General features: G+C 42.6%; 1 protein-coding gene across 6 annotated transcripts in view; it reads left to right on the forward strand.

The window, feature by feature from the left end:
- Positions 1 to 27,499, forward strand: part of ush1c (Usher syndrome 1C) — a 309,503-nt gene that overhangs the window by 215,472 nt on the left and 66,532 nt on the right. For all 6 annotated transcript variants that reach the window (XM_068046233.1, XM_068046236.1, XM_068046237.1 and 3 more), the window contains 3 exons: positions 4,666 to 4,707; positions 15,598 to 15,651; positions 23,151 to 23,250. In XM_068046233.1, the coding sequence (XP_067902334.1) occupies positions 4,666 to 4,707; positions 15,598 to 15,651; positions 23,151 to 23,250 (196 nt within the window). The remainder of the gene's footprint in view (positions 1 to 4,665; positions 4,708 to 15,597; positions 15,652 to 23,150; positions 23,251 to 27,499) is intronic.

Raw genomic sequence — 27,499 nt, forward strand, 5'->3', positions numbered from 1 at the left:
ATATTGTGTCTTTCATGACCACATGACATCCAAAAGCACTTTACAACCAATGAAGTACTTTTGAAGTGTTGTCACTATTGTAATGTAGGAATATCTTGTGTAACTTTTCATCAAATTGGCACATCGGTAGGACTCCTATAATATGAGGATATTGATTCAGATCAACAATAGTTGAAAGAAAACAGAAGCAGACATATAGTAACTAACAAATTAACTACTTTATTCTACCATAATTGGCTTTTCAGTACTGCACCATAGAACTGATATAAACTGGAGACATTACTTATTCAAGCAAATCATAGCTTTCAGAATGTATTTTCCTTTTACTATTCTATCAGAAAAAGATCAACTTATGAATTTATACAAAAGAAATACCTGTTCTCTTGTTGGAGAAGGATTAGAGTATTTTCCAACGATATGTTGTTAAATGTGCTCTTCAAAGTGTAACTGAGCCACACAGGGTGTCACAGTGGTGCAGTGGTTAGCACCGCAGCCCCACTGACCCGGGTTCAGTTCTGGGTACTGCCTGTGCAGAGTTTGCAAGTTCTCCCTGTGACCATGTGGGTTGCCGCTGGGTGCTCCGGTTTCCTCCCACAGCCAAAGACTTGCAGGTTGATAGGTAAATTGGCCATTGTAAATTGCCCCTAGTGTAGGTAGGTGGTAGGAGAATTGGGGGAAGGTGGGGAAGTGGTAGGTAATATGGGATTAATGTCGGATTAGTATAAATGGGTGGTTGATGGTTGGCACAGACTCGGTGGGCCGAAGGGCCTGTTTCAGTGCTGTATCTCTCTATGGCTCTTTAGCACACACAGCTCATTGGTTCAGTACCTGGTCTGTGCTGAATTTGCTGTTTTCACCTGGGGAAGCAGTAGAATTTCTACAGTTGTCCTCAGCATTACTGGGTCAGGGAGAGTAAAACTAGCCTGGGATCTTGCTCCTGAACACTATCCAGTAATCCTTTACTAAAAATCAGATGTGTGTAGAGGTAAGTTCAGGAATGAACTTGGTTCTGAAGTTTCCGTAATTAAATAATGCTTATGTTGGTAGATTTTCAGCTTGCTACCTGAACGATAAACTGTGGTTTGGTTGTCCTTAATAGAAAGCACCCAATTATGAATAGAAGCCTGAGAGCTTATATGGAGGATGAAGTTTAGGAAGGACTGGAGGACGATGTAAGTCATGGGGTAGATTTTCAACTTTGATAACAATTGGGTGCTTTCTATAAAGGGCAGCCAAACCACAATCCAGTTTATCATCCAGCTAGCAAGTTGAAAATCTTCTGTCACCTCTCTCCTCTTGTGGTCTCAATCACTGACAAGGTCATCTCCAACCATTACTGTGTATGCCACTAAGTTCTTCCAACTACACTTTTCTCTGTTAGCTCTGGAAATAACTCTCTAGTCCCAAACAACTGCATTTTCAAACTTCCCACTGTCAGCCCTCTGGCCCTCTATTCATCAATATAACTCTGCAACTTTTGATTTGCTTGACAACTTCCTCAACTCCTTGAAGTCTTTGTCAGCTTCTCTGTAGCCTTTGACATGGACAATCACTTCAGCCTTCTTCAATGCCTCTCCTCCATTTTCCAGCTTGTGGCATTTGTAACCAGAGCATCTTCAGCAATAGCTTCTCACTCTACCCAGTGCCTTCACCAATGGCATTCTCCCAGAGCTCTATCCCTTGTTTCTCTTGTTAACCCTTTTGCATATTGCCTTTTGTTAGATCATCTGCAGATATGAGTTCAATTTCCACATGTATGCTGATAACACACAGTTCTACTACTCCACCACCTCGAACTCCTCCTTTGCCTCTGTGCTATTGGGCTGCACATCCAACATTTTTGAAGCCATCATTTCTTTCAACTAAACATCTGGAGGACTGAAACAAAAGCAAAATATGGCAGATGCTGGAAATCTGAAACAAAAACAGAAAATGCTGGAAGTACTCAGCAGGTCTGGCAGCATCTGTGGAGAGTGAGAGTTAAGGTTTCAGGTTTTTGTGAAAGGTCACTGACCTGGAACGTTAACTCTATTTCTCTTTCCTTAGATACTGCCAGACCTGCTGAGTATTTCCGGCATTTTCTGTTTTTATGACGGAAGGCTGAAGCCATGGTCTTTGACACCCCCCCCATCCCATACTTTGTGTTCTCATTACCAACTCAACCCCCTTCCTCAGCCACTGTGTCAGGCTGCACAAGATTGTTCACAACCTTGGTATTCTGTTCAACCCACACTAAGAGCCTGATTCCTTCCATCACAAAGATCACTCACTTCTACTACAATAGCATCACCAACTTCTACCCCTACCGTAGCCCATCTGCCACTGAAACCATCATTATTTCCTTTGTCACCTCCAGACACAATTCTTAAAACCTACCTCTTTGACCAAGCAATATAATAAAAGCAAAATACTGCAGATGCTGGAAATCTGAAATAAAAACAAGAAATGCTGGAAATACTCAGCAGGTCTGGCAGCATCTTTGCAGAGAGAAGCAGTGTTAACGTTTCAGGTCAGAGACCCTTCTTCAGAACTGACAAATATTAGAAATGTAAAAGGTTTTAAGCAAGTAAAGTGGGGGTGGGGCAAGAGATAACAAAGGTGAAGGTGTTGATAGGACAGGGTCACAGAGAATAACTGAGCAGAGGGTCATGGAACAAAGGCGAACGATATGTTAATGGTATACTGAAAGACAAAGCGTTAGTAAAGAGACGATGTGAATGACTGTAAAGCACAGAGCACTCCAAGCACAACATAAAAAAACACATTAAAAAAACCAAAACAGTGGGTAAGCACAGCTGAAACAAACTAAACAAACTGACAAACCTAAAACAGAATAACCAAATAAAAAAGGAAAAAGAAAAAATAACTAAGCATAAAAGGGGGACCCATCATGCTCTGAAATTATTGAACTCAATGTTCAGCCCAGCAGGCTGTAGTGTGCCTAATCGGTAAATGAGGTGCTGTTCCTTGAGCTTGCGCTGATATTCGTTGGAACACTGCAGCAATCCCAGGACAGAGATGTGAGCATGAGAGCAGGGGGGTGTGTTGAAATGACCAGCAACCGGAAGCTCGGGGTCATGCTTACGGACTGAGCAGAGGTGTTGCGCAAAGTGGTCACGCAATCTGTGTTTGGCCTCCCCAGTGCAGAGGAGACCACATTGTGAGCAGCGAATACAGTATACTAAATTGAAAGAAGTATAAGTAAATCGCTGCTTCACCTGAAAGGAGTGTTTGGGGCCTTGGATAGTGAGGAGAGAGGAGGTAAATGGGCAGGTATTACACCTCCTGCGATTGCATGGGAAGGTGCCATGGGAAGGGGATGAGGTGGTGGAGGTAATGGAGGGGTGGACCAGGGTGTCGCTGAGGGAACGATCCCTTCGGAATTTTGACGGGAAGGGGGGGGGAGATGCGTTTGGTAGTGGTATCACGCTGGATGTGGCGGAAGTGGCGGAGGATAATCCTTTGGATCTGGAGGCTGGTGAAATCATTGACCTCTACCACTTCGAATAATGAGGGCAGCACATGCATGGGAGGACCACCACCTGCAGTTCCCTTCCAAGCCACACAGCATCCTGACTTGGAACTATATAGCTGTTCCTTCACTATAGCTGAGTCAAAAATCTAGAACTCCCTCCCCAGCAGCATTGTGGGTGTACCTACACCAGATGGACTGCAATGTTCAAGAGGCAGCTCACCACCTCCTTCTCAAGGAAAGTGGTTCATTCCCAGTAAAAACATACTCCAACAGCTTCAGGAGAGGAAGAGAGAAAGTTGGTGGGCAAAAAAAAACTAAATACTGTAGTTTTTTTTTCCCCATGCTCAGTTTGTATTACCACATCTCATGAGAAAAAACATTTTCATCTCAATTGGTTATTACCTATCAACAAAGAGTACTGTACTTTGTAAATGGCCTAATATCAACGTCCATGTGAAAGGCATGAATACAACCTTTAAAAAATACATTTCGGCAGCAATAAACTCATAAAGCATTGATTGAGGAAAACGAATTGTCTTTGTGGCGATTAACTAGTTCGTCTTGAGAGATGGAATAGTCAGAAACACCACGTAGTAAATAGAGCTACGGATAGCAGTGCCCTTGCCTTTGGTTGTCAGGTGGAATTACAGCACACTTAGATAAACCTTCCTGTTATAAAGTGAAATATTTTCAATCTATAGAATAGTTTCCTTAAACCTTATTTCAGATCTTAAAAGTTCCTGTAGTGAAACAAGGGAATGATTGACACTTATACAGGAGAAATATTTGGGCAATCGCCCTCAGAAGTATCAAATTTGATAATACAAACTGAGGTGCCTTTTTTATCGAGAAAGTAAGTGCAATTTTCTGTAAGCATTGTACATAAAGATTTAATTAAAATAAGTCAATGGTTGTGCTATTTAATGAGAATGTTATGCAATAATATTTACAGTTACAAAAATTTGTGTGATGAATTATATAGTGATAAAGAACTGACCAGTCAGAATATTAATGTGGATATGTAATCTCACGAAACTTGGGTTTAGTGCAAGAAAGAAACAGTTATTAAGATGAGCGACTGTATTAACAAAATGATAGCAATAACTAATCATACTGACTGGCGATCACGTGAAAATACTATGTTACATGTCATGTGAAAAGTAATTTGGTGTGTTTTTTTGTTACTGCAGGGCTTCCAGAAATACGTGGAGGACTTTGATCCTTATTCCATGGTAAATAATGCATCAAATTGGAAGCGAGAGAGGCATTACTACAGCAACAAAATGCCAAACTTCTTAGGGAAAGGGAAATGGAAGAAAGAAAGACATGGCAGCAGTTATTTCTGACTAAAGTGATATTTATATTATATCTACAGGTTGAATCATCTCTGTGCTAGTACAAAAAGAGAATTTGTGTTCTCTGCTCACTGTTCTGTCCATACATTCCTTCCATAGTGACTAAGCCCCTAATCATCATGCACAACAATGCTTGCAATTCAAAGGTAGTGTGTTGGTTGTGAAATAGCTTTGAACATTCATAATATTGTGATAAGGTGTTGACACTGATTTCAAACACACACCATTGTAGTAACTTCTGCAGAATTCAGAAGTAGCTTCCATTCAGCCAGATAGTGACCCTGTGAAGTTCAGTTTGACTGCTAAACTGCCAGTATTAATAAATCTTGGCAATGTTATGTTTGTATTAATATGACGGTATTAATGCAATATAAAAACACCATTTGTGAAATCACTCTGAAAGAACAGATGTGCTACAGACTAGTTTTGGTTTTATAGGAGCTGGTCTTCCTGATCACAGACTTTGATGGCAGGAGTGGGTAATTGCCATTTAAAGATCAGAAAATTTTGAAAAATGCAACTTGTTGATCGTAAGCAGGTAATTATCTTCGATGTCAACAAAACATAGAAAATGGTGACTACAAGCATCAGATTTTGTTTACAGCAGACTTTAGTCAACCAATGCTTTGTTTTATACAAGCTTCAGATATCATGGCCCGGATTGCCATTCAAATCACTTATATTTGCCCACACACCTTTTGAGCTTTTGCTGTGGTTAGGAATCCATTTCTTCACTGTGCCCCCTCTACAGGGGGTCTGGGACCTGTGTGAACAGGGCATGTAACTATGTATCACCTTAACCAATCAGATTAAAGAATTCTTCTTAAAGTACAGAGAGTCTGAACCAGAGGGCTGAATTTTACCGGCCCCTCGACACCGTGGGTCACAGTTGCGGGGAGAGGCCCGCCTCGAACCACAGCATCAAGACGGGCCCGCCACATTTTACAGGTGGCAGCGGGACCTTGATGCAGCCCCCTGCAGCACAGCGGCGGCACCACAATTAGCATATGGTAATGCTTACATACCTATGCTGATTATGCAGCCCGCCTATCCATCGACACTGCCGGATTTTTCGTTGAATGGGCGGCTGTCACGTGCCGTCCAGTTCACGATCTGAAAAGCCAGCGGGTCCTCACTCTGCATTACAGAAGGGAGGAGGGAGGGGGGATACACGGGTATAACTCTGCATTCTTAAAGGGAGGAGGGGGGATATGCAGGGATTTCACTCTGCATTCTCAAAGGAAGAGGGTCTGGGATTACTGGAGGGAAAACTGCGCTGGCATGAAGGGAGGTACCGTGTACCATCCCTTCGTTAACAGTGTACGCTCTGTGTTTGTGAGGGAGCAATGGCACACTAGGCACCCTGTGTGTGGGGAGCATGCCAGAAAGGGCAGGAGCATTAAGGTTTTATGGATGGTGGAGGAAATCGATTCAGCTGGTAGGATCTTGATGTGGTCATGCTGTGCCACTGAGTGTTGGCCAAATGGGCAATGCCATGGCACACCATATAGTTGATCCAGGAAAGCAGCTGATATACCCGTCAACACCAATCCATGCCTTGTTAGGAACCCTCGAATACATGTCGGGTTCCACTTTATTTATCACATGGAAATAGGTATGGCACATCCTACATTGTGTGATCCTCTGCACATGAGGATCCGTATGCGCCAGAGGCAATACCAACAGGCAGGTATGATCCACATAGAGGCCCCTGGTCGTGAGCAGCAGCCCACCATTACGGTTGCTGTGCATCTACAGGCCTCACATGACATGCCGTCAGATGTCCGAGCACCAGTCTCCTAGGAGATTGCGCATGTACAGAGGGTGGTGACTTTTCTCTGCCCTGCTCGAGGATGACCTGCAGCCCATGGGCTCGGTGGACATCCCATGCCTTTGTTCCTCATAGTGGCAGCGGTTCTCACGCCTGATGCCTCTGCAGTCTTTTAGGGGTGCACCAGAGACCTTCGTGGGGTGTCACAGTCAGCAGTGCACCGCTGCATCAGGGAGGTCACCAATGCACTGCACTGGAGGGCCAGTGAGGATATCCGCTTCAGGACGGACTCTCACAGCCAGGCCCAGGGGGCCAGTGGCTCTGGCACCATTGCCGGAGAACCATAGGTTATAATGTTCATAGACTGCTCTCATGTGGCCATCAGGCCTACTGCCAGGCTACCACCTGCAGACATCACCATTAAAGGAGCCGTCTCAATATAGGTAAAGCTGGTATGTGAACACCGCATCTGCTTGCAGCGAATGTGTGGCCCCTTCTCAGGCAGCTGCCATGACACCTGGGTCTTGTGCCAGTCCCGGCTGCCACCACTGTTCACTGAACTGGCTCAGATGGAGGGGTGGCTTCTTAGAGATAAGGGCTATCCTTTGCAGACATGGCTCCCGACACCAGTGAGAGACCCTACCACTACTGCAGAGGAGAGATACAACACCAGCCACTGAGCTACATGAGGCACCATTGAGCAGGAGATTGACATGCTGAAAGAGTGCCTCCAATGTCTGGATGGATAGGGTGATGCCCTGTACTATGGGTCGAAAAGGCCAGCTCCTTTCTTTGCTGCTCTGCACAACTACGCACCCAATAGGGGCCAGGCCTGGCATGATGAGGAGAGACGTCAACAGGATTGCTCCTTGGACTATGAGGACGCTGAAGACCTACATCATGAAAGACGCATGGAGGGCAGATGGCACCCAGGCTCTGCACGTAGGGCTAGCAGTGAGGTAGGGACGTACGGAAGTGGCTAGTCAGACAAAGGCTGTCTGCTCCATAGGAACCGGCATGAGCTTTGCAAGCCACACATCACCCTCACCCACCTGCTGTGCACCAGTCCACATCTGCAACATCCCTGTGTAAACCATTAGAGGTAGCAGCTGACTGAGCCAATGTCCATGTCACTGAGTCCGTGGAGACACTCGTGAGTAATGGTGGCATAGCAATGCTATTATTGCATACGTTGGCTCAACTGAAGGGCCAACGGTGCAAAGGGATGTGACATTGGCACTACATGCTGGCACACATCATTCCCACAGAGAAAAGGACACACATGTTGGTGAGGAACATTTAGTGAAAGACATATGTATATTGCTGTGACACCCGTGCATTCCCATTTGTGTCGGTGTATTCTCTGTAAACCTTTGTAATACCTTTTATGGTCTATTTAAGTCTCACGTCCTGGAATGTGCAAAATTAAGATTATTCACCCAGGTTCAGCATGCTTACAAGAAGGAATGTTACACTTGAGTGGGAGAAGAGGATCGCAACGTCACAGGACATTGGGTCACAGCAGGGTAAGTATGTGGCAGCAAAGTGGAAAGTGCTGGGGTAACTCAGCAGGTCAGGCAGCATTTGCAGAGAGAGAAACAGAGTTAACTTTCAGGTCTGTGAACTTGGACAAGTTAACTCTGCTTTCTTCTCCGCAGATGCTGCCTGACCTGTTGGATTTCTGCAGCACTTTCTACTTTGCTGCCAGATTGACAGCAGCCCCACTCTTCAGTCAGGTAAGTATTCTTTGACAGCTGTCAGGAAGCAGGTGCTGGAGCGCTTAAAATAGGGCTCCAGCACCTGCTGCACAGCTGTCAAGACTCTCTCACTGCGCCAAATGTCCCGCCTCTCCCCGGGTAATATGGGCTCGGTGCCATGGTTCTAATGAGCCCCTGCGATTAATATTGCGGGGGCTCGGCGATGGCCGGCGAATATGGGTGCCCCGCCGAGTTCAAAGGGCGCCGCCGTCCAATAAAATTCAACCCAGAAAGTGTAAGTTAGAATATTTAATTCAATGCTAAAGCATGTAATGAAAGTGAAAGAAAGGTGGAGAATGAAAGAGGAGATCAAGAGAGAGAAATATGAGACAGAAAGAAAAAGAAGAAAGTTCTTTTTAAATCTCCAACAATTGTTAAGATCTGAAAGAATGAGTCTCAACACTTATAAAAGTTAATTTTCCGGGTCAGATAGAAGCTAGTCAGTAGAAGCAAATGGTACAACTAACTTCTGTAAATAAGAGCAGTGAATATAAATATTTTCAAATGAGTAGGAGCAGTGAGCATGAATAAATTCATTAAAGTAAGGGTAAAGAAGATGAATTGCTTCATGTAAATGACAATGCAAATTGACAGCTTCACATAAATAGAGGCATGGCCCCAAATATTAACTCTGAGACGCATTGGGAGCAGGGAGTCTGATATTGCATGGAAAACCAGGAGGAAGATTCAGCACTCCTATCAGTGGCATTTTAATGCAGACAGCTTGTTATCATTTTACTCCTGGGTTTGCTGTTCAATGTGTGGCAGTGGTCATGATGAGGACCTGCATGATGCGATCTCAACTCCAGTATTTAAAGGGTCATCCTGAAGATGGAATTTGAAGGAGTCGCAGTTTGAAACAGCAGGAAAGGAATTTTTCAGAATGAATTCCAGACTGACGAAGGCTGTGCAGTGCTTCAATAATGCCTCCCTTGATATGCTGCTGGGGTCTGTGAAGAGTTGCAGAGAGATACTCTTCCCCAGTAATGGGAAAAAGACCTGCTGCTGAAACCAAGAAGGCATAGCTGGAGGTGGCACAGGAGGTCAGGAGCAGAGTGCCACGCTGATGGATTCAGTGGGATCAGTGGATTTAATGACCTAACGGGTCAGGAAAGGTGAGTACTGTTTCACTTTCACTTACATTGTGCTACGCGCATTATCCCAACCCTTCATTCTGCCTTCTCAAGCCTATTCCATCCCATCACTCCTCACATCCACTTACCTCGGACATCCATTCATCCTTCTCTTTCTGTTGACTTCCTCGGATCCCCATCTGTTCATCCAACCCTTCCACTCACCCTCACCCTTATGCAATTTCATATCTCTCCCTCATAGTCACCCTCATCAAATGCACTCTTGTCCATCGGTTGGACACATGCCATTACACTCCTCATAGATCTGTCCTTTCCCTCGTTGCAGAAGAGAGCACAGCACCAGGGAGAGGCGAGAATTGGAGGCGACCCCCTACCCCGCCATGCATTCCCCAACTCACAAGTCCAGAGGAAGGGGCGTTGGAGATCCGTCATATTTTGCCATCTCTGGCCATAAGAGATGGAGAGATGGGAAACTCCTAGCTACCTGGTGACGCAATTAAATATCAGTTATTTAATGTCATATGGCACTCAGCCATGTTGTCTTGATTTCAACAGTGCATGAAATAAGATGATCTTCATAATAACTTGCAACATATTCTTATCTTGCCAGAACGAATTCATGTCTTCTACATCCACCAGGGCCTTCATGCGTGCAGCAGAAATCACCAATGACAATTCTTCAGGGGAGCTGAGTCTTTCTGAGGGCGCACTGTCACCGGATTCATGCGTACCACAAACCAGATCAGAGACTTGTACCTCAGTGGGACCACATAGGCAGATAGTTGGGTTTTCACCTGGCGACTCACACTTCACAAGTGAAAAAGAGCAGATGATGATGGCAGGGACAGTGTACACATTGGAGGGAGCAGCCCTCTCCAAGCTCTGCTCAACTGGGAGGCCATTGATGTAAAGGGAAATCATTGAGCAGCAGTAGACAAGGTGCAATGCACTGACAGACCTTCCGAGCACAATGACCATGACTGTAGGCAAATGGAAGAGTCTGCCTTAAACATGAGTGGGTTGATGCCACAAGACATTGCGATGATGCGTTCTGATCTGGATAGTGTTTTAGCACCACGGAACATCAAACATGGCTATCAACTCAAGTCTTACACAGTTTGATGGCAGACTCTTGATGTCTGCCACATGCCTCGTGTCTGCCACCTTAAATAGGATGACAGATACATTAGCCTTGGCCTTACAGTGCCACATTGAACTTCACCAAAGTGCTTTCCACCACAGTGGTAGCAGTGAAATGCAGGTGAGCCATAGTGGCGAAAGGGAACTTGGAAGTAGGGACTCCACTCAAAGTGCTCCACTTCGATCAGTAGCCCACATGTTTCCTGATGACAGTCTGTCCCTGCACAGGTGCAGGTGGAGCACTCTTTGGCGGGGCCCTCGTGGGCTACGAAACCCAGAGGACATCGACCAGGAGCATCTCAGCAGTCAGAGCAGGGATCTGAGCAGCCTGCCTCCACATTTGCTCAAGTCACAGGGACTGCACCAAATAGGAGTAGTAGGAAAAGGAAGAGTAAGGCTTTGTAGTTGCATAAGGGTATGCACATGAGTTCTGTTGTTAAGTTGGATCTGGTTTGCTGGCTAAATGACATTTTTGCCAGTTTTAACCCCACCCAAACTCATGCACTCTTCCAGGTTAAAATTGCCCTCAAGACCACCAAATACCTTTGCCAAAATTCCTCGCAGAGTGGTGTCTAAGCCTTTTACATGGAATTGGATTTGTATGACTTGAACAATAAAGTAGTTGGCATGTTGGAAGCTACCCTGCAGAGGTTCTGCCACTATGCTGAAGGCAGATGTTCATATTGCTGCTGAGGAAACTCTTCAGATTTGGGATAATGTGTCGTACCTGGATGCCAGGCATGAGATGATATCCTAATCCTGCTGTAGGGTAATATGGTGTGCATCATTTTCTTACAAGTTTTAAATGGAGCTAAAGACTATAGAGTCATCAGCAAACAGTCCCACTTAAGATCGTTCAAGTAGCTGAAGATGCTTGGGCCAAGGAAGCTTTCCTGAGGAACTGCTGCATTGATGTCCAGGGGCTATGATGATTGCCCTGAAACAGTATCAACCATCCTTTGTGTCAGGCATGACCAGTCACTGGAACATTTTCCCTTTGACGCCGTGTTGCCCTTCGATTTGCTAAGTTCCTTGATAGCATTCTTAGTCAAATGCTAACTTAATGTAGAGAGCAGCTGTTCTCACTTCTTCTTTGCAATTCAACTCTTGTGTCCATGTTAAGGATTTGATGAGATCTGGAACCAAATGATTCTTACTGATCCATTTGGCACTTTGGCTGAAGATCCTTTCAAACATTTCAGCCTTGTCTTTTGGATTCATATGCTGTCACCACCATGCTTGAGGATGGAAATGTTCATGGAGTCTCCTCCTCCCTTGGTTCTCTGGTTGTCCACAGCCATTCTTGATTGGATGTGTTAAGGATAGAGAGTATTATTCTGAACTGTTGGTTGTGGGATCAATTATTTGTTTAGCATGCAGGTAGCCTTATGTAGTAGATTCACTAAGTTAATGCCTCATTCTGACACATCTGGCTCAGCTCCTGGCACGTCCTTATGTATTTCAATTGAACCAGGAAAGTGACAGGCCACAAGATTACAGAATGTGGTGGTAATCCGTTCTGCTGCTGATGGCCTACAGTGCCTAATGGATGCTCGGTTTTGGACTGCTACATTTATCTTTAGTTTGCTATTTAGCCTGGCAGTAGTGCCACACTGGAAACAAGATTGGATCTTCACGAGGACTAAGCCATAGTCACTTCTACCTACACTATCATGAACAGATGTATGTCGAATGGTTAGGTTGGTGAGGATGGAGCTATGTAGATTACTCCCTAACAAAAGCTGAAACTGCTTGCCATTGTCCTAATGGCCAATGAGTGACTATCCTCCTCGGACAGAAACAGGGTCTCTTTGGGGTTGAACTGGCTCTATGATGACCATCTGAACAATGTTCAACAGCTTCAGTAATCAAATACATAAACCACTTAGGTCCACATACTGTTCCATATTACCCGGTAAATCAATTCAGTAGGAAGGTGATCTTGGTTAGAGAAGCCGTGGGAAGCTTACTATTGCTTTTGCTGATAAGCTACAATGTTCTACCTGGCTAGACTCCAGTAATACACATGTGCATGCTTGGATGTTCCTACGCTTTCACTTTGCAAACCTGTGCCTAAACGTTTTGTGCTTGGGTACATGGTGGCTTTCTCTACAGAAAAAGGAGACTGATAAAGTGTTCCACTGTTCTTTAGGTGTTCCCTGTTTCTATGTATAAATGGGTTGACTTTGCCTGGCAAGGGAATTCAGCTGATGTAAGTATTTTTCTGGTGTTCAGTACAGCAAAAAGTCCCAGTTTCAATTGCCAGTTTATGGCTATTTTGCTGCTGACAGTTGGGGGAGCAATTGCAAAAGCAGACTTGTTTTCAGCATTTCTGGATAAAGGGGGGAAAAATTAGCAATGTTCCTGGCTGCGATTCACTGGCACCTCCTGGAAAGTCCAGGTGTACAAGTCAAATGAGTACTGGGTTCCAGATATGGCATGAACAATGTCTTATACAAAATAACATGGCAGCAGCTGTTGGCCAGGGACAAATTTTCCCTTTATTAGTTTTTATGATGCATCCATCTCTTTAATTGCATCTGGCAGGGGAAATGAATTTGAAGTTAAATGAGTATCAGTATATTGCATGATGTGTGAGAGAAGAGGAGCATTTATAGAAAGATGGCTAAGTTATGCAGAAAGCTCCAGTTGTGTTTAAAACATATTTTGAAACCATTGAAAGCAGCTCAGATGTTTCTCCTACAGTAATAGAAGTGCATTTTACAATGTATTGCCAGGCTTTAAATCATTTAGTTCAAACTCATTTCCTTAGACAGCATTGGCAATAAAATTGATTGATGCATCATAAACATATGTGACAATTTGTAATTGACCAAAAGTTGTTGCAATACCACTTTGTCTAAACCATCGTTAATGTCACAGTCTTCTCCCAGTCTCATTTATTAATTTGGTGTCAAATACAGTGGGCCTTCCGTGATAATCATGCATGCCAACAACCAATGTTTCACACTGATAATGTTTTTAAGGCCCGAACCATTGTGTCAGTATTTGTTAATATTCAGTGAGGGGAAGCACCTTTCCTCTCAGCTCAAAAGTTAATGCTGGAGTTAGTGGAATTCCCGACTATGTGCTAATGCTGCAATTCTTGCTGTCAGAGATCAGTGGGCCTGTTCTGGTGCAATAGCAACTGAACTCTATTTGAAGCAGGACATAAAGTTGGGGTGGATGGTAATGAAAGAGAGATGCATGGATGGCAGTGTAAGGGGAGGGAAATGGATGGTCGTGAAAAATGAGGTAGGTGAATGGCAGTTTCTATTGTACGGCAGATTGAAAAACAACTTTAAATGTTGGAAGTTCTCAGCAGGTCAGCCAGCATCTGTGGAGAGAAAAACAGAGTTAACGTTTCAGGTCTGTGACCTTTCATCAGATTTGTTTTAAATTTCCAGCATCTGCAGGATTTGGCTTTAGTATTAACTTTAAATGTTGCTGACCAAGTTGGTCGTCCTTCTCTGACCTCTGGTCATAATGGAGTAAATAGAAGATGGCACAGAATGGTAATGGAAATAGAAAGCAATAAAATGGGTGAGTGGATGTCAGTGAAGAGGGGGATGAATCACAGTGAAGGAGGGGTGAATGGCAATGAAAGAGGAGAATGGATGACATTGAAAGGGGAATAGATGATAATGGAGAGAGGAGAAAGTGGATGGCTTTGAAAAGTTGGATCAATGAATGGTGGGAAATGGATAGCAATGAAGAACAAATGAATGGCAATGAAGGAATGAATAGGTAGCAATAAAAGTACGGGAGATGAAAGACAGAATGGATGGTAATAACGTGCCGAGCTGGATGATAAGTGTGGGAAGGCGGAAACGAGTCACAATAAAGAGGAAGGAAATGGATCACAATAGAAGGAAGGGGTAAATCATTAGTAATAAAGGGGATAGAGCAGGGGCAGAAGTTGAAAGTAGCACTTTGTGATGTGAGAGGAAAGAAAGTATCAGCCTAACTGGGTTGGAAGAGCTTACGAATGTCATGTTGAATTGAAGAGGTTGAGTGAAGAGTGTCGAAATGAACTGGTAGATATCGGAGAAGGAACTGTACGCTCAGCAGCCTAACAGGTCCAATGATTTCTGGGCTCAGTACACTTATGGTCAGTATAAATCCAGCAGAATGCTGACAATGTGTCACTGAGAAAATGACCTCAGAATGAAGAAGAGGTTCTTAAAGGCATCATATACTCTGCAGTGAAGGGTCTCTCTTCAACCTTGCCCCCATCCATAGAAGATCCAAACAATGGCATTATTACCATTGTAAAATCCAGCATCTTTGAGGTTAGCAATGGGATATGAATGGACTAAGAAACCAGAATTTTAAGATTTGAAGCTTAAGACCACAAGCACTGTGACCATCTGAGAAATGTTTGGGTGACATAACTTGCAGAAATATTTAGCCATATTTATTTAGCTCTATTTATTGTCAACAATGATGTAATTTGCAACAAGTTCTGAACAAATGCAAGTGATTAGCACTGAAACTTTCCAGGTCTACACCACTACTGTTTTTAGGTTGGGCTTTAACACCAGTGTAACACTAGGAAGTTAAAAACATTTCCACTAGCCACCTTCAATACAGCAAGGATGACATAGCACAAAAATTATTCAATACTGTTATTGAATTAATTTAAAAATACAACACCATTTTCCTGCAAGTAAGTAGTATAATAAATGAAGGATTAAAAATAGTGCCATTAGCATTATTTAAGTGCAGTGATAATTCTATTAAAATATAGCCTCTTGTACCTTATGGAGCACAGTAATGCAGACCTACCAGTCATAGAATGAATATCAAATTATTTAGACATGGTTTATAGCTCTGACAGAAGTTTAATGTGTTAGCTCTTTTTCCCCATAGCATTTCGTAGTTTGCTTATGTTGATCTATTTGAAAATGTGTCATGTTTTTGTGCATTGAATTATGGATGCTGGCACTACATTGATATGGCAGTAAATGGCACAATATTAATCAAAAATATAATTATATTCCAGTTCACATCAGACCAGATTGCAGGAAAAGATGTTCGCCTCTTGAGAATTAAAAAGGTAACCAGGAATATTGCATCAGCAGGATTTATGTTCAAATCTCCTAATCAGTAGCAACCCTTTGTTATATGTTTTATTTCCATTATTTCTTCCCCTGCATAAGTCTCATCTACAAGTTTGATCAAAATATCTTTAGGAGGGTGTCACTATTCATTGCAGTTTTTATTTCTAACTAATTTTACTGTATGGTCACTGCAATGTTTTGTCCATGTAGCATTCTATAAATAATACCCCTGAAATGTCATCTTGGTAGCTAGAGCAGAAGGAATACTTGGCTCCAGACCACAAGATTGCACATTCAAGTGTTGGGGTTGTCACTCCAGCTTGACGGATGAATTTGTCAGTTTTTGGCCAGGTCTCAGCATGTGAAAACCTTTGGGGTGTTAATCTTGAGGAAACAACAAACCAATGTGTTACTAGAAATTGGTATATATGTAAATTTAATTTGCCATGTGAAAATAATGAGTCTTTTTCTGTGGTGTTCAAGAATAGTTAGATGTTCCTAATAAGTAATTAAAATATGTAATTTTTTAATGATCCTGGTGCACCCACGTAGCTATCTTCTATAAGTTTATAGTTGGTATTTTTAATGCTCTTGCATTGATTTCTATAAGCATGCAAGTGGCAGATTGGTATTGCAGATATGCCATGAGCAATATTTCCATCATCAGGAATTTGTACATGTCTTGAATCTTGGCAAAACTGGTGAAGGGGAATTTATCACAACAGCTTGGTGACCCACATCATGTTTGTGCAGCACTCAAGAAAGTGACCATAAATTTTCAAATTGGGGTCAATAAAGTCTTAGTGGGCATTCGATAAGGTGCTACACAAAAGATTAATGGGCAAGATAAGGGCTCATGGTGTTGGGAATAATATATTAGTGTGCATGGAGGATTAGTTAATGGTCAGGAAGCAGAGATTAGGGATAAATGGGGCATTTTCAAGTTGGCAGGCTGTAACTAATGGAGTGCCACGAGGATCAGTACTTAGGCCTTAAATATTGACAATCTATATTAATGAGCTCGACAAAGAGTAATGTCTCCAAGTTTGCTGGCGATACAAAGCTAGGTGGGAATGTAAGCTGTGAGGAAGACACAAAGATGCTGCAAAGCGATATAGACAGGATAAGTGAGTGGGCAACAAGGTGGCAGATGGAGTATATTGTGGGCAAGTACGATGTTATTCACTTTGGTAATAAAAAGAATAGGAGAGCAGAATATTTTTTAAAAGGCGTGAAACCTTTAAATGTAGATGTTCAGACTTGGACGTACTCATACAAGGGACACAGAAAGTTAGCATGCAAGTACAGTAAGCAGTTAGGAAGACAAATGGTATATTGGTGTTTATTGAAAGTGGATTGGAGTATAAGAACAAGGAAGTCTTGCTACAGTTGTAAAGGGCTTTGGTGAGATCATACCTGGAATATTGTGTGTAGTTTTGATCTCCATTTCTAAGGAAGGATATACTTGCACTGGAAGCGGTGCAGCGAAGGTTCACTAGATTAGTTCCTGGGATGAGAGAGTTGTCCTATGATGGGCTGAGGAAATTAGGTCTATACTCTCTGGAGTTTAGAACAATGAAAGGTGATCTCATTGAAACATACAAGGTACTGAATAGGCTTGACAAGGTAGACACTGAGAGGTTGTTTCTCCGGCTAAGGAACCTAGAACACATGGGTATTGCCTCAGGATAAGAGTTGATATTTGGTTCTGAGATAAGAAGAAATTTCTTCACTCTGAGTTGTGAATCCTTGGAATTCTCTACCCCAGAGGGTTGTGGATGCTCCATCATTGAACACATTCAAGGCTGGTTTAGGCAGATTTGTTTTCTCTCCGTGAGATAAGGGATATTGGGAACAAGAGGGACAGTGGAGTTGAGGCAGAAAATCAGCCATGATCGTATTGAGTGGCAGTGCAGACTGAAGGGCCGTGTGGTTTACTCCTGTTCCTGTTTCTTATGATCTTTTGTTTGTGAAGTGATTCTAAGGTGTCTACAAAGACCATAGATTTTTGTTCATCTGGGGTCAGGCATATCCAGGACCCTTAAAGACAATGATCTAAAACAAACATCAAGTTGTCTGATACGGCATGTGGTGTGCTTGAGCTCATTCCGCATTGGAAGTGTATCACCCGCAGTTTTTAAAAATTTTCATTACTTTCCTAAAGTTTATAAAACAGTCAGAGTGAACAAGCCTGAGGAGAAACAGTGACGGAGACACACAGATAAAAGTGGTAGCAGGGAGTCAGCAAGAGTCAGAGAAAGCAAGCCACAGGGGATCAATGGGAGTCAGAGAACGAGCTTGAAGGAGTCAATGGGAGTCAGAGAGAGCAAGCCTGAGGGAGTCAGCGAGAGTCAGAGAGAGCGAGCCTGTCGAAACAGTGCTGGAGACCCACAGATAAAAGCGGCGATGGGGAGTCTGCAGGAGTCATCGAGAGAGAGCCTGAGGGAAAATAGTGCCAGAGATCCACAGGTAAAAGTGGCAGTGGAGAGTCAGTAAGAGTCAGAGAGAGCACTGGGAGAACAAATGAACAAAATAAATCAAGGAGTGATGTCACCGGACAGCACGTAGGTGAGGTTCAGGATAGAGCAGCAGAGCAGAATGAGCATGAGCATCAGGGAGCAAGGTTAAAAAAAAACAAAGTATCGCCAGCATAAGGGAGTGTGCTGACTGGTCAGTTTCTTTTATTTCTAAGTCTTTAGTTTATTTATGTTAAGTTTAGTTAGTCTAATAAATAGAGGCATGGCAGGAATCCTCAGTCCCATAGAATGTATATCCTGTAACATGCGGGAACTCCAGGGCATTTCTTGTGTCCTAGAGAACCAAATGTGCATGAAATGTCAGTTGGAGGAGCTTGAGCTCTGGGTTTTGGAGCTTAAGTGGCACTGGGGTCACTTCGGTGCAACCGTGAGGCGGAGGGCTATGTGGAGAGCAAGTTTCTGGATGTGATCACCCTGCAGCTTAAGGTAATGCAGGTATAGATGGAATGAGTGCCAGGCTGTCAAGGAAGACCAAGTAAGTGGTGTAGGAGTCCTCTGCATGCATCTTGCTCTCCAATCAGTGTTCAGTTCTGAATACTCATGGGAGTGATGGTTCCTCTGGGGAGTGCCACCAGAGCCAAGTCCACAGCACCATGGCTGGCTCAGCTGTACAGGGAGGCAGGAGAAAGATTGATTCTATAGTTAGAGGAACAGACAAGCATTTTTGAGGCCTCAGAGGTGAATCCAGGATGGTGTGTTGCCTCCCTGATGCCAGAGTCCAGGATGTCACTGAGTAGCTGCAGAGCACGCTGAAGGGGCAAGGTAAACAGCTAGCAGTCATGGTCCATATCAGTACCAAAAGCATTGTTAGAAAGAGGTATGAGGTCCTGCAGGCAGATTTTACGGAGTTAGGAAAGAAAGTAGTAAGCAGGGTCTTAAAGGTAGTAATCTCTGGATTACTCCCTGTACCACACGGTTGTGAGTATAGAAATAGGAGGATAGTGAAGATGAATGCGTGGCTGAAGAGATGGTGCAGGATAAAGGGCTTTAGATTCTTGGAACATGGGATTGTTTGTGGCAAAGATGGTACTGGTACAGGGCGAACAGATTGCACCTGAACAGAGCTGGGACCAATGTCCTTGCGGGGTGGTTTGCTAGTGCTATTGGGGAGGGTTTAAACTAACTTGGCAGGGGGATAGGAATGAGGAGGTAATATTCGAGAGGAAAAACAAGGTGCACAAAAAGTTGAGAGAGACAGATAGCACTAAAGTAAGATACTAGGTGGGGTCAAAGTAAGAGGGAATGTGATGAGGCCTAAATTGGGTTTACTGTCCATGTAGGTGAACACACAGAGTCGGGTAAATAAGGTTAGTGAGCTGCAAGCGGAGATAACCACCTGGAGATATAATGTCACAGTGATAACAGAGAACAGGCTCATAAAAGGGAAAGACTGAGTACTAAATATTCCTGGATATAAGGGGCTGAATTTTATCAGCACTATGGCAAAAGGTTGGGAAGCAGGAGGGCTGGTAATATGGCATGGGAAGGCATTGTGAGGGGAGCCCGATTTCTTCTCCCCACATGGCATATTACCTGTGATAGGAGCCTCAGCAATCTGACCGCCCACTGGGCAGCCAATTGAGTGGCTTAAATGCTCAGAAACACTGTCGGCCTCCCAGCGACTTCCTCGGGGTGGGGGGGGAGGGGGCAGGCCCTTCTTACTGGCCTCTCCATAGCCCCCAGAGGGGCCCTCCAGCAGCAGTGGCCACTCCCATGACTAAGGCACCACTGCTAGAGTATGATAATACAGTACTGAAGAGAAAAGAAGTCCTAGAGGGGTCAAGGACAGAATCTGTCTGGTTAGAGCTAAGAAATAATAGAGGTGCCATTACACTACTAGGTGTATTCTTTGGGCCATAAACTAGTGGGAAAGATATAAAGGAACAAATTTGCAAGAAAATTAGAATGGTGCAATTACTATAGAGTAGTTATAATAAGGGACTTTATCCTAATATAGACTGGGATAGCAGCAGTGTAAAGAGCAGAGAGGGGGGAGATTTTCTAAAGTACATTCAGGTGAATTTTCTACATCAGTATGTTTCTGGCCCAATGAGGAAGGAGGCCTTGCTGGATCTGTTTCTGGGGAATGAGGTGGGACAAGTGGATCAAGTATTAGTAGGGGAACATTTAGGGGACAGTGATCATATTAGCATTAGGTTTAGGTTAGCTATGGAAAACGACAAGCGGGAATCCAGAATAAAAATTGGGGGAAGGTCAAATTCAACACAGTGAGAACAGTTCTGGCCCAGGAAATTGGAATCAAAGATTGGCAGACAAAACTGTAATTCAAATGATCTAGCTACCTGTAAAGAGGTACAGTCAAGGTACATTCCCACGAGAGGGAATGATAGGACAAACTGAGCCAGAGCACACCGGATGATGAAAGAGATGAACAGTAAGGTGAAGCAAAAAAAGGGCGTGTATGACACATGTCAGATTGATAATACAATGGAGAACCAGGTTAAATAAGACAATTTAGAGAGGAAGTGTAAAAAGAAATAAGAGAAGCAAAGACAGACTATGAACAAAGACTGGCAGCCAACATAAAATGGAATCCAAAAGTCTTCTATGGGCACATACATCATAAAGGAGTGGAAAAAGGAGGAATAGAGACGATTACAGACCAAAAGGAGATTTACGTGTGGAAACAGAGAGCATGCTGAGGTACTAAATGAGTTCTTTGCATCTGTCTTTACCAAGGAAGAAGATGCTGCCAAGGTCATAGTGAAAGAGGAGGTAGTTGAAACACTAGATGAGCTAAAAATTGATGAAGAGAAGGTACTAGAAAGGCTGGCTGTACTTAAAGTTGGAAAGCAACCAGGACCGAATCAGATACTGAGGGAAGTAAGAGTGAAAATTGTAGAGTTACTGGCCATAGTCTTCTAATCCTCCTTAGGTACAGGGGTAGTGCCAGAGGACTGGAGAATTGCAAATGTTACACTCTTGTTCAAAAAGGGATGTAAGGATAAACCCAGCAATTACAGGCCAGTCAGTTTAACCTTGGTGGCGGGAATGCTTTTAGAAACGATAATCCAGGACAAAATTAACACTACTTGGACAAATATGGATTAATTAAGGGAATCCAGCATAGATTTTTAAAAAAAAGTATAAATCATGTTTAACTAAGTTGACTGAGTTTTTTGATGAATTAACAGAGAGGGTTGATGAGGATAATTCCGTTAATGTGAGTACATGGACTTCCAAAAGGTGTTTGATAAAGTGCCACATAACAGGCTTGTCAGCCAAGTTGAAGCCCAGGGAATTAAAGGGACAGTGGCTGAGTGACAGAAAACAGAGAGTAATGGTTGTTTCTCATACTGGAGGAAGTTGTACAGTAGGGTTCCCCAGGGGTCGGTATTAGGACCACTGCTTTTCTTGATCTATATTAATCACCTAGACTTGAGTGTACAGGGCACAATTTCAAAATTGGAGGTATTGTGAACTATGAAGGAGATATTGATAGACTTCAAGAAGACATAGGCTGGTGGAATGGATAGATACATGGCAGATGAAATTTAATGCAGAGAAGTATGAAGTGATAATGTTTTGGTAGGGAAGAATGAGGAAAGGCAATATAAAATAAAGGATTCAATTCTTAAATGGGTGCAGGAGCAGAATGATCTGGGTGTATATGTGCACAAATCGTTGAAAGTGGCCGGGCAGGTTGAGAAAGGGGTTAATAAGGTGTACAGGCTCCTAGGCTTTGTAAATAGAGGCTAAGAGTACAACAGCAAGGAAGTTATGGTGAACCTTTATAAAACACTGGTTTGGCCTCAACTGGAGTGGGAATTGCCCAGGTTTGGGAACTATACTTTAGGAAGGCATTAGAGATGGTGCAGAAAAAATTTATGAGAATAGTTCCTATTGGTGGAATGGTCGAGAACCGACCGTGATCGTATCTTCAGGTTTAGGTTAGCTGTGGAAAGGGACAAACAAGAATAAAAATTGGGGGGGGGGGGGGGGGAGGCCAAATTCAACAGGTGAGAACAGTTCTGGCCCAGGAAATTGGAATCCAATTTAAGTTGATTGGCAATTGAACCAGAAACGACATGAGGAAAAACATTTTTTTTACGCAGGGAGTGGTTAGGATCTGGAATGCACTGCCTAAATGGTGGTGGAGGCAGATTCAATCATGGCTTTCAAAAGGGAATTGGATAATTATCTGAAGAGAAAAATTTGAAGGGCTACGGGGGAAAGATGGGGCTCCAGGGCTAGCTGAGTTTGTCTTGCAGAGAGCCAGCACGGACGTGACAGGTTGAATGGCCTTCTACTGTGCTGTAACCAGTCTATGATTCTATGAGGGTGGTCGGCTGGAGTACTAGGCCTAGCTTTCTTTCTACTCACATGTGCTGTCACTCTCAGTAAATCTTCCAAGTGAATTTCTCCAGCAGCACTTAGTGCTGCTCGCATTTAGAAACAACAGGTATTAATTAAAAAGATTTTAAAGCTAGTCATCTTTATTTGTAACTAATTTTAACTTAATTAATGTTAATGGCATCGCTGCTTTCAATTTGTTTTGTTGTAACTATGAAAATGCTCCTGTAATAATTATTTTGATCTTGGTGTTAGCAATTCAAAATTGGAACATTCCAGTGACTTGGGCTGAAGCTAATGTTTACTTAGGCCCTAGGCATTAAATTTACAAAGGTGCATCATTTATAGCCATCCATTGTCTTGACTGCTTAACAGTGAACATCAGTATTTCAAATTTAACATTGCTAATTATAATATTACAAGCTTGCAGAAGGCCAGGCTTTTTATGATGTCTGAAAAAGTTCTATGCAGATTACCAAACTGGCACCCAGGGTCACCAGTACAAAACCATTCACAGTGCTGTGCCACTGCTGGAGGCAAGGCTGTTACTGTCAAAAGAGCTGCACTGTAAATGTAGCATTAAGTAGTACAGTAATAATGAAGGTCAAGAGAAGCCTTAATCTGTAATCTATTCTGTTATACAGGAGGGACCATTGGATCTTGCAGTCGAGGGGGGCATCAGCTCTCCACTTGGGAAGATTGTTGTATCTGCAATCTATGATGGAGGTGCTGCAGACAAGCATGGTGAGGTTATTTCTCTTGTGTTCTGGTTCTCTCCTCTATACAGAAAATTTGAAAAACCTTTGACTTCCACTTCCCAGATCACTTTACTATTCTAGTACCTCACAAGTAGGGCTGTGCCCATGAAGAAATTTCTTCCCCAATTATTTCATGATTTCAAAAATCATTAACCCTTTTTGTAAAGGCAATGTTGGAAATCAATAGGTAAGACATGAAGTACCTCTACCCAACCCAAGATAATTTCTCTAACAAACACCTATTATTTTCTATCATTCAGCCAATTTCTTATCCATACCCAAGATTTACCCTGAATTTCCTTAGTACTGAGTTAATTAATAGCCTTCCATGCTGGACTTTGTCAGATATTTCCTTGAAATCCAGATATAACATATCACAAGGCTTACCACATTCTACTGAGGATGTTATTTCCTCAAATAATAGAAGGAGATTGGTCAGGAAGGATCATCCCATTCTAAAGGCAATGGAATATACAATGGATGGTAGGACCCTAGGGAATACAGAGGGTCAGAAGGACCTTGGGGTGCTTGTCCATAGATCACTGAAGGCAGCAGCACAGGCAGATAAGGTGGTTAGGAAGGCATACGGGATACTTCACTTTATTAGCTGAGGCATAGAATATAAGAGCAGGGAGGTTATGATGGAGCTATATAAAACTCTAGTTAGGCCACAGCTGGAGTACTGTGTACAGTTCTAGTCACCACACTATAGGAAGGATGTGATTGCACTGGAGAGGGTGCAGAGGAGATTCACCAGGATGTTGCCTGAGCTGGAGCATTTCAGTTATGAAGACAGACTGGATAGGCTGGGGTTGTTTTCCTTGGAGCGGAGAAGGCTGAGGGGGACCTGATTGAGGTATACAAAATTATGAGGGGCATTGATAGGGTAGATAGGAAGAAACTTTTTCCCTTAGTGGAGAGGTCAATAACTAGGGGGCATAGATTTAATGTAAAGGACAGAAGGTTTAGAGGGGAGTTGAGGAGGAATTTTTTCACCCAGAGGGTGGTTGGAATCTGGAATACACTGCCTGAAGGGGTGGTAGAGGCAGGAACACTCACGACATTCAAGAAGTATTTAGTTGAGCACTTGAAATGCCATAACATACAAGTCTACGGGCCAAGTGCGGGGAAATGGGATTAGTTAGGACGGGTACTTGTTGGTCGGCGCAAACGCGTTGGGCCGAAGGGCCTGTTTCTGTGATGTAAAACTCTATGACACTATGACTAAATCCTTATTGATCTCCATTTCCTAAATTACTATTGTACAGATACTCTTAAAGCTTATACTGATAAGACTGATGCTTTGTTGTTGCCTATTTCTGACTTGTCATCATTTTTAAATATGGGCACAATTCTGCCTTTTTCCAAACTACTGCTGTTCCACCCTCCCCCCACCCCCCCCCCCCCCTCCCAACCTCTAGTTCAGTGATTCCCTCTTAATGATTGTCAATGACTCACAATCTCCTCCTGTCTCTTATTATACTATCCCTGGAAATTTATTGTTTTTGAGCACTTTTCGCCCATCTAGAATTTCCATACTATTTAAATCAAACAATACAAATTTGATTACTTGCTATTGTTGCTCATGATCATTCATGACTTGTAAATTTAAATAAAATCTATGTTGGGACTGCGTAGGCCTGAATATACATTTGGATGGCACCCATCTAATGTACCAAGTAATGGGTATGAATTGGATAAGATTTTGAAATAGTTTGATTTCAACTCTTTCTGTTTTGTCAAACTAAGACCGTTATCCAAAAATGCAAAGCAAACAGATGTATAGTTTCAAATTGTGGCAAGAATTATATTTTCAGAGATAATTCTTTGTGATGGTAAAGTAATGCCTGTCTCAAAAATCCTTGGTGATGCACTGAAAGCAATTCAAATATGAACAACTTCTTTCTGAGACTTGAACATTTTATTTTCAAAGTTGCAAAAACTCATTCCTTTCCAAATCCCTGCATAGATGAACTTAAGTCTTTTGGGACTTGGAAGATTGGGAGAGAAGTCCTAACTGAGCCAGTGGAGGTTCAAGTTTTAATAACTTTATTAGAAACACCTCTTTGTCCCAATTTAGATAAGCTCTAGTTTCTATTTCAGTTTGAGTCTCATCCTAATGCCAGCACAGAATTCTTGCTGCACTGGTTGTATTGTCATGGAACTATTTATTTTCTCCTCTGATTAAAACAGAGTGCCTCCAAGACTCTGTTTAAAAACAGTGTGCCTTTAAAAACTAAGAGGCACAGTGTGCCACAGCTGCACCTGCTACATAGGCAACAGCAGGATAGTGAGAGAGGTCACATGGTATAATTTTTCAATTTAAATGTGTGTAAAAATCAGCTAAAACCAGTTTTGAGAGATACCGGTGAAGCGTGCTTGCCTTGAAAGAAGAGAATTCTCTCAGCAGAAATTCTACAATGAGCTACAGGCTGTGTTAATTGCCTAAGGAGAAAAAATCCTTTCTGAAGAGAATATTTGTATTGCTGGAGGTAGCAAAATTCCTTTTTCTTTACTTCCAATCAAAGAGTCTTTGCTTCAAGATTGAATCTTTCTTGACTGTTTTTTCTGGAATTCGCAGTAAAACTTCAACTGAAATCTACCAATTTTAAAATCTAAACATAGACCTGTCATTATACCCCATGTTGATAGAACTGTTTGACGCCTGCTGCAGCTGAAGTGCTTTGAATGCCTATCAAGAGAAGATTGTTTCATCAAATCCGTGTGAAGACTTTGAGTGGCATCTGATTATTTTTACACTAGGATACCTCACCCATCAGGAACATAACCTACAGAGACTCATGACCCAGTTATTTATTTATTCTTAAGAAACAGCTAATTTTTGAAACATTTTTTTTTAAACGGTTAACCGTTGATTTTTGTATATGTGTGAATGGGGGAGTTAGGTTAAAATAAGTTATAAGGTCTTTAGACATAGGATTATCTTAATAGTGTTTAAGATTTAGTTTTCATAAATAGTTAATTTGTTGTTTTCTAAAGATACCTGGTTTGGTCTGTTTTATTCTGGGGTTACTAGAGTGTTTAATTTGGCTGTTTTCCGGTTGGGTGGAAAAACTTTGATAATATGCTGCAGCCTGTGGAGTGATGGGACTGAATTGGCAGTGCATTGCTCCCACCTCGGTCATAACAGTACTGAGAATATGTCATTCGGTAGCAAATAGGTTAATGACAATTTTATGTCAGTTGCAAGTAAAGTGACTGTGACATTATTCTGTCCCAGGAATTCAAAATTTTGGAATTAGATACACATGTCAAAACCATTCACTGAGCCCATATGATTATGCAATAATGCAAGCACTGATACATAAAAATGAGAAAAAAGCAAGACATCTTCACATACATAAAAAACAAGGCCTCCAAAAGTGTGCCCTCATATATGCAAAAAAACAAAACTCTCATTCATGGAAAAGTGAGACCCAAATACAGAAGAAAGACTCAAATACAATTGAGACCCTGTTACACAAAATGATGGGACTTGCCTGTTCGCTAAAGTCAGAAAAACACAAAATCTTCAGTTCTTTAAAATTCTTCGATCTGAAGGATGGGTCAGTGCTTCTCCCTGATTGGTCAAAATCCATTGATTAGGAAGCAGTCTTTTCCAGCCATCCAGGCCTGGGAAGTTTGAACAACAGAAGACAGCATAGCACACATTTGCAATGAAGAAAACAACCTGCAGGAACTTTGTGGGCTAGATCAGGAGTTCTCAACTGTGGGTCGATGTGAAGATTTCAGTGGGTCTACCAGTGACTCCCTGTCTCCACCATGCAGACAATTTAAAATAAATATAATGTGATTGCCAAAGGTTACAGTATCCAAGGCAAAGTGTTTAACCTTCTAGCTGCAAGTCACCGATCAACATCGTCATAGTATCAGTTTAGTCCCAAGCCGGGCCCTACACAGAATGCAAGGAACTGGAAACTGTCAGTTGTCCCCAGAGGCCATGGTCAACCATGTTGTTAAGGAGACCCCATCCAGTTTCAGCAGGAGATGCAAGAGCTGATATGGCTAACAGCCCCATTGGTCTCATCAACACTCTACCAGCTCAGTGATAGTCTACTAATCTCACAGTGACAGAATACTGTTACGACCGAGGCAGGAGGAGTGCACTTTTAATTCAGTCCCACTTCTCCACAGGTCACAACATATTCTAAATTTTCCCACTTACTGACACAGTCAATCAGATACAGTATTTTCCCCAGAATAGATCACACTAT

This window comes from Heterodontus francisci, chromosome 14 (genome assembly GCF_036365525.1).
Source record: "Heterodontus francisci isolate sHetFra1 chromosome 14, sHetFra1.hap1, whole genome shotgun sequence".
Classification (NCBI taxonomy): domain Eukaryota; kingdom Metazoa; phylum Chordata; class Chondrichthyes; order Heterodontiformes; family Heterodontidae; genus Heterodontus; species Heterodontus francisci.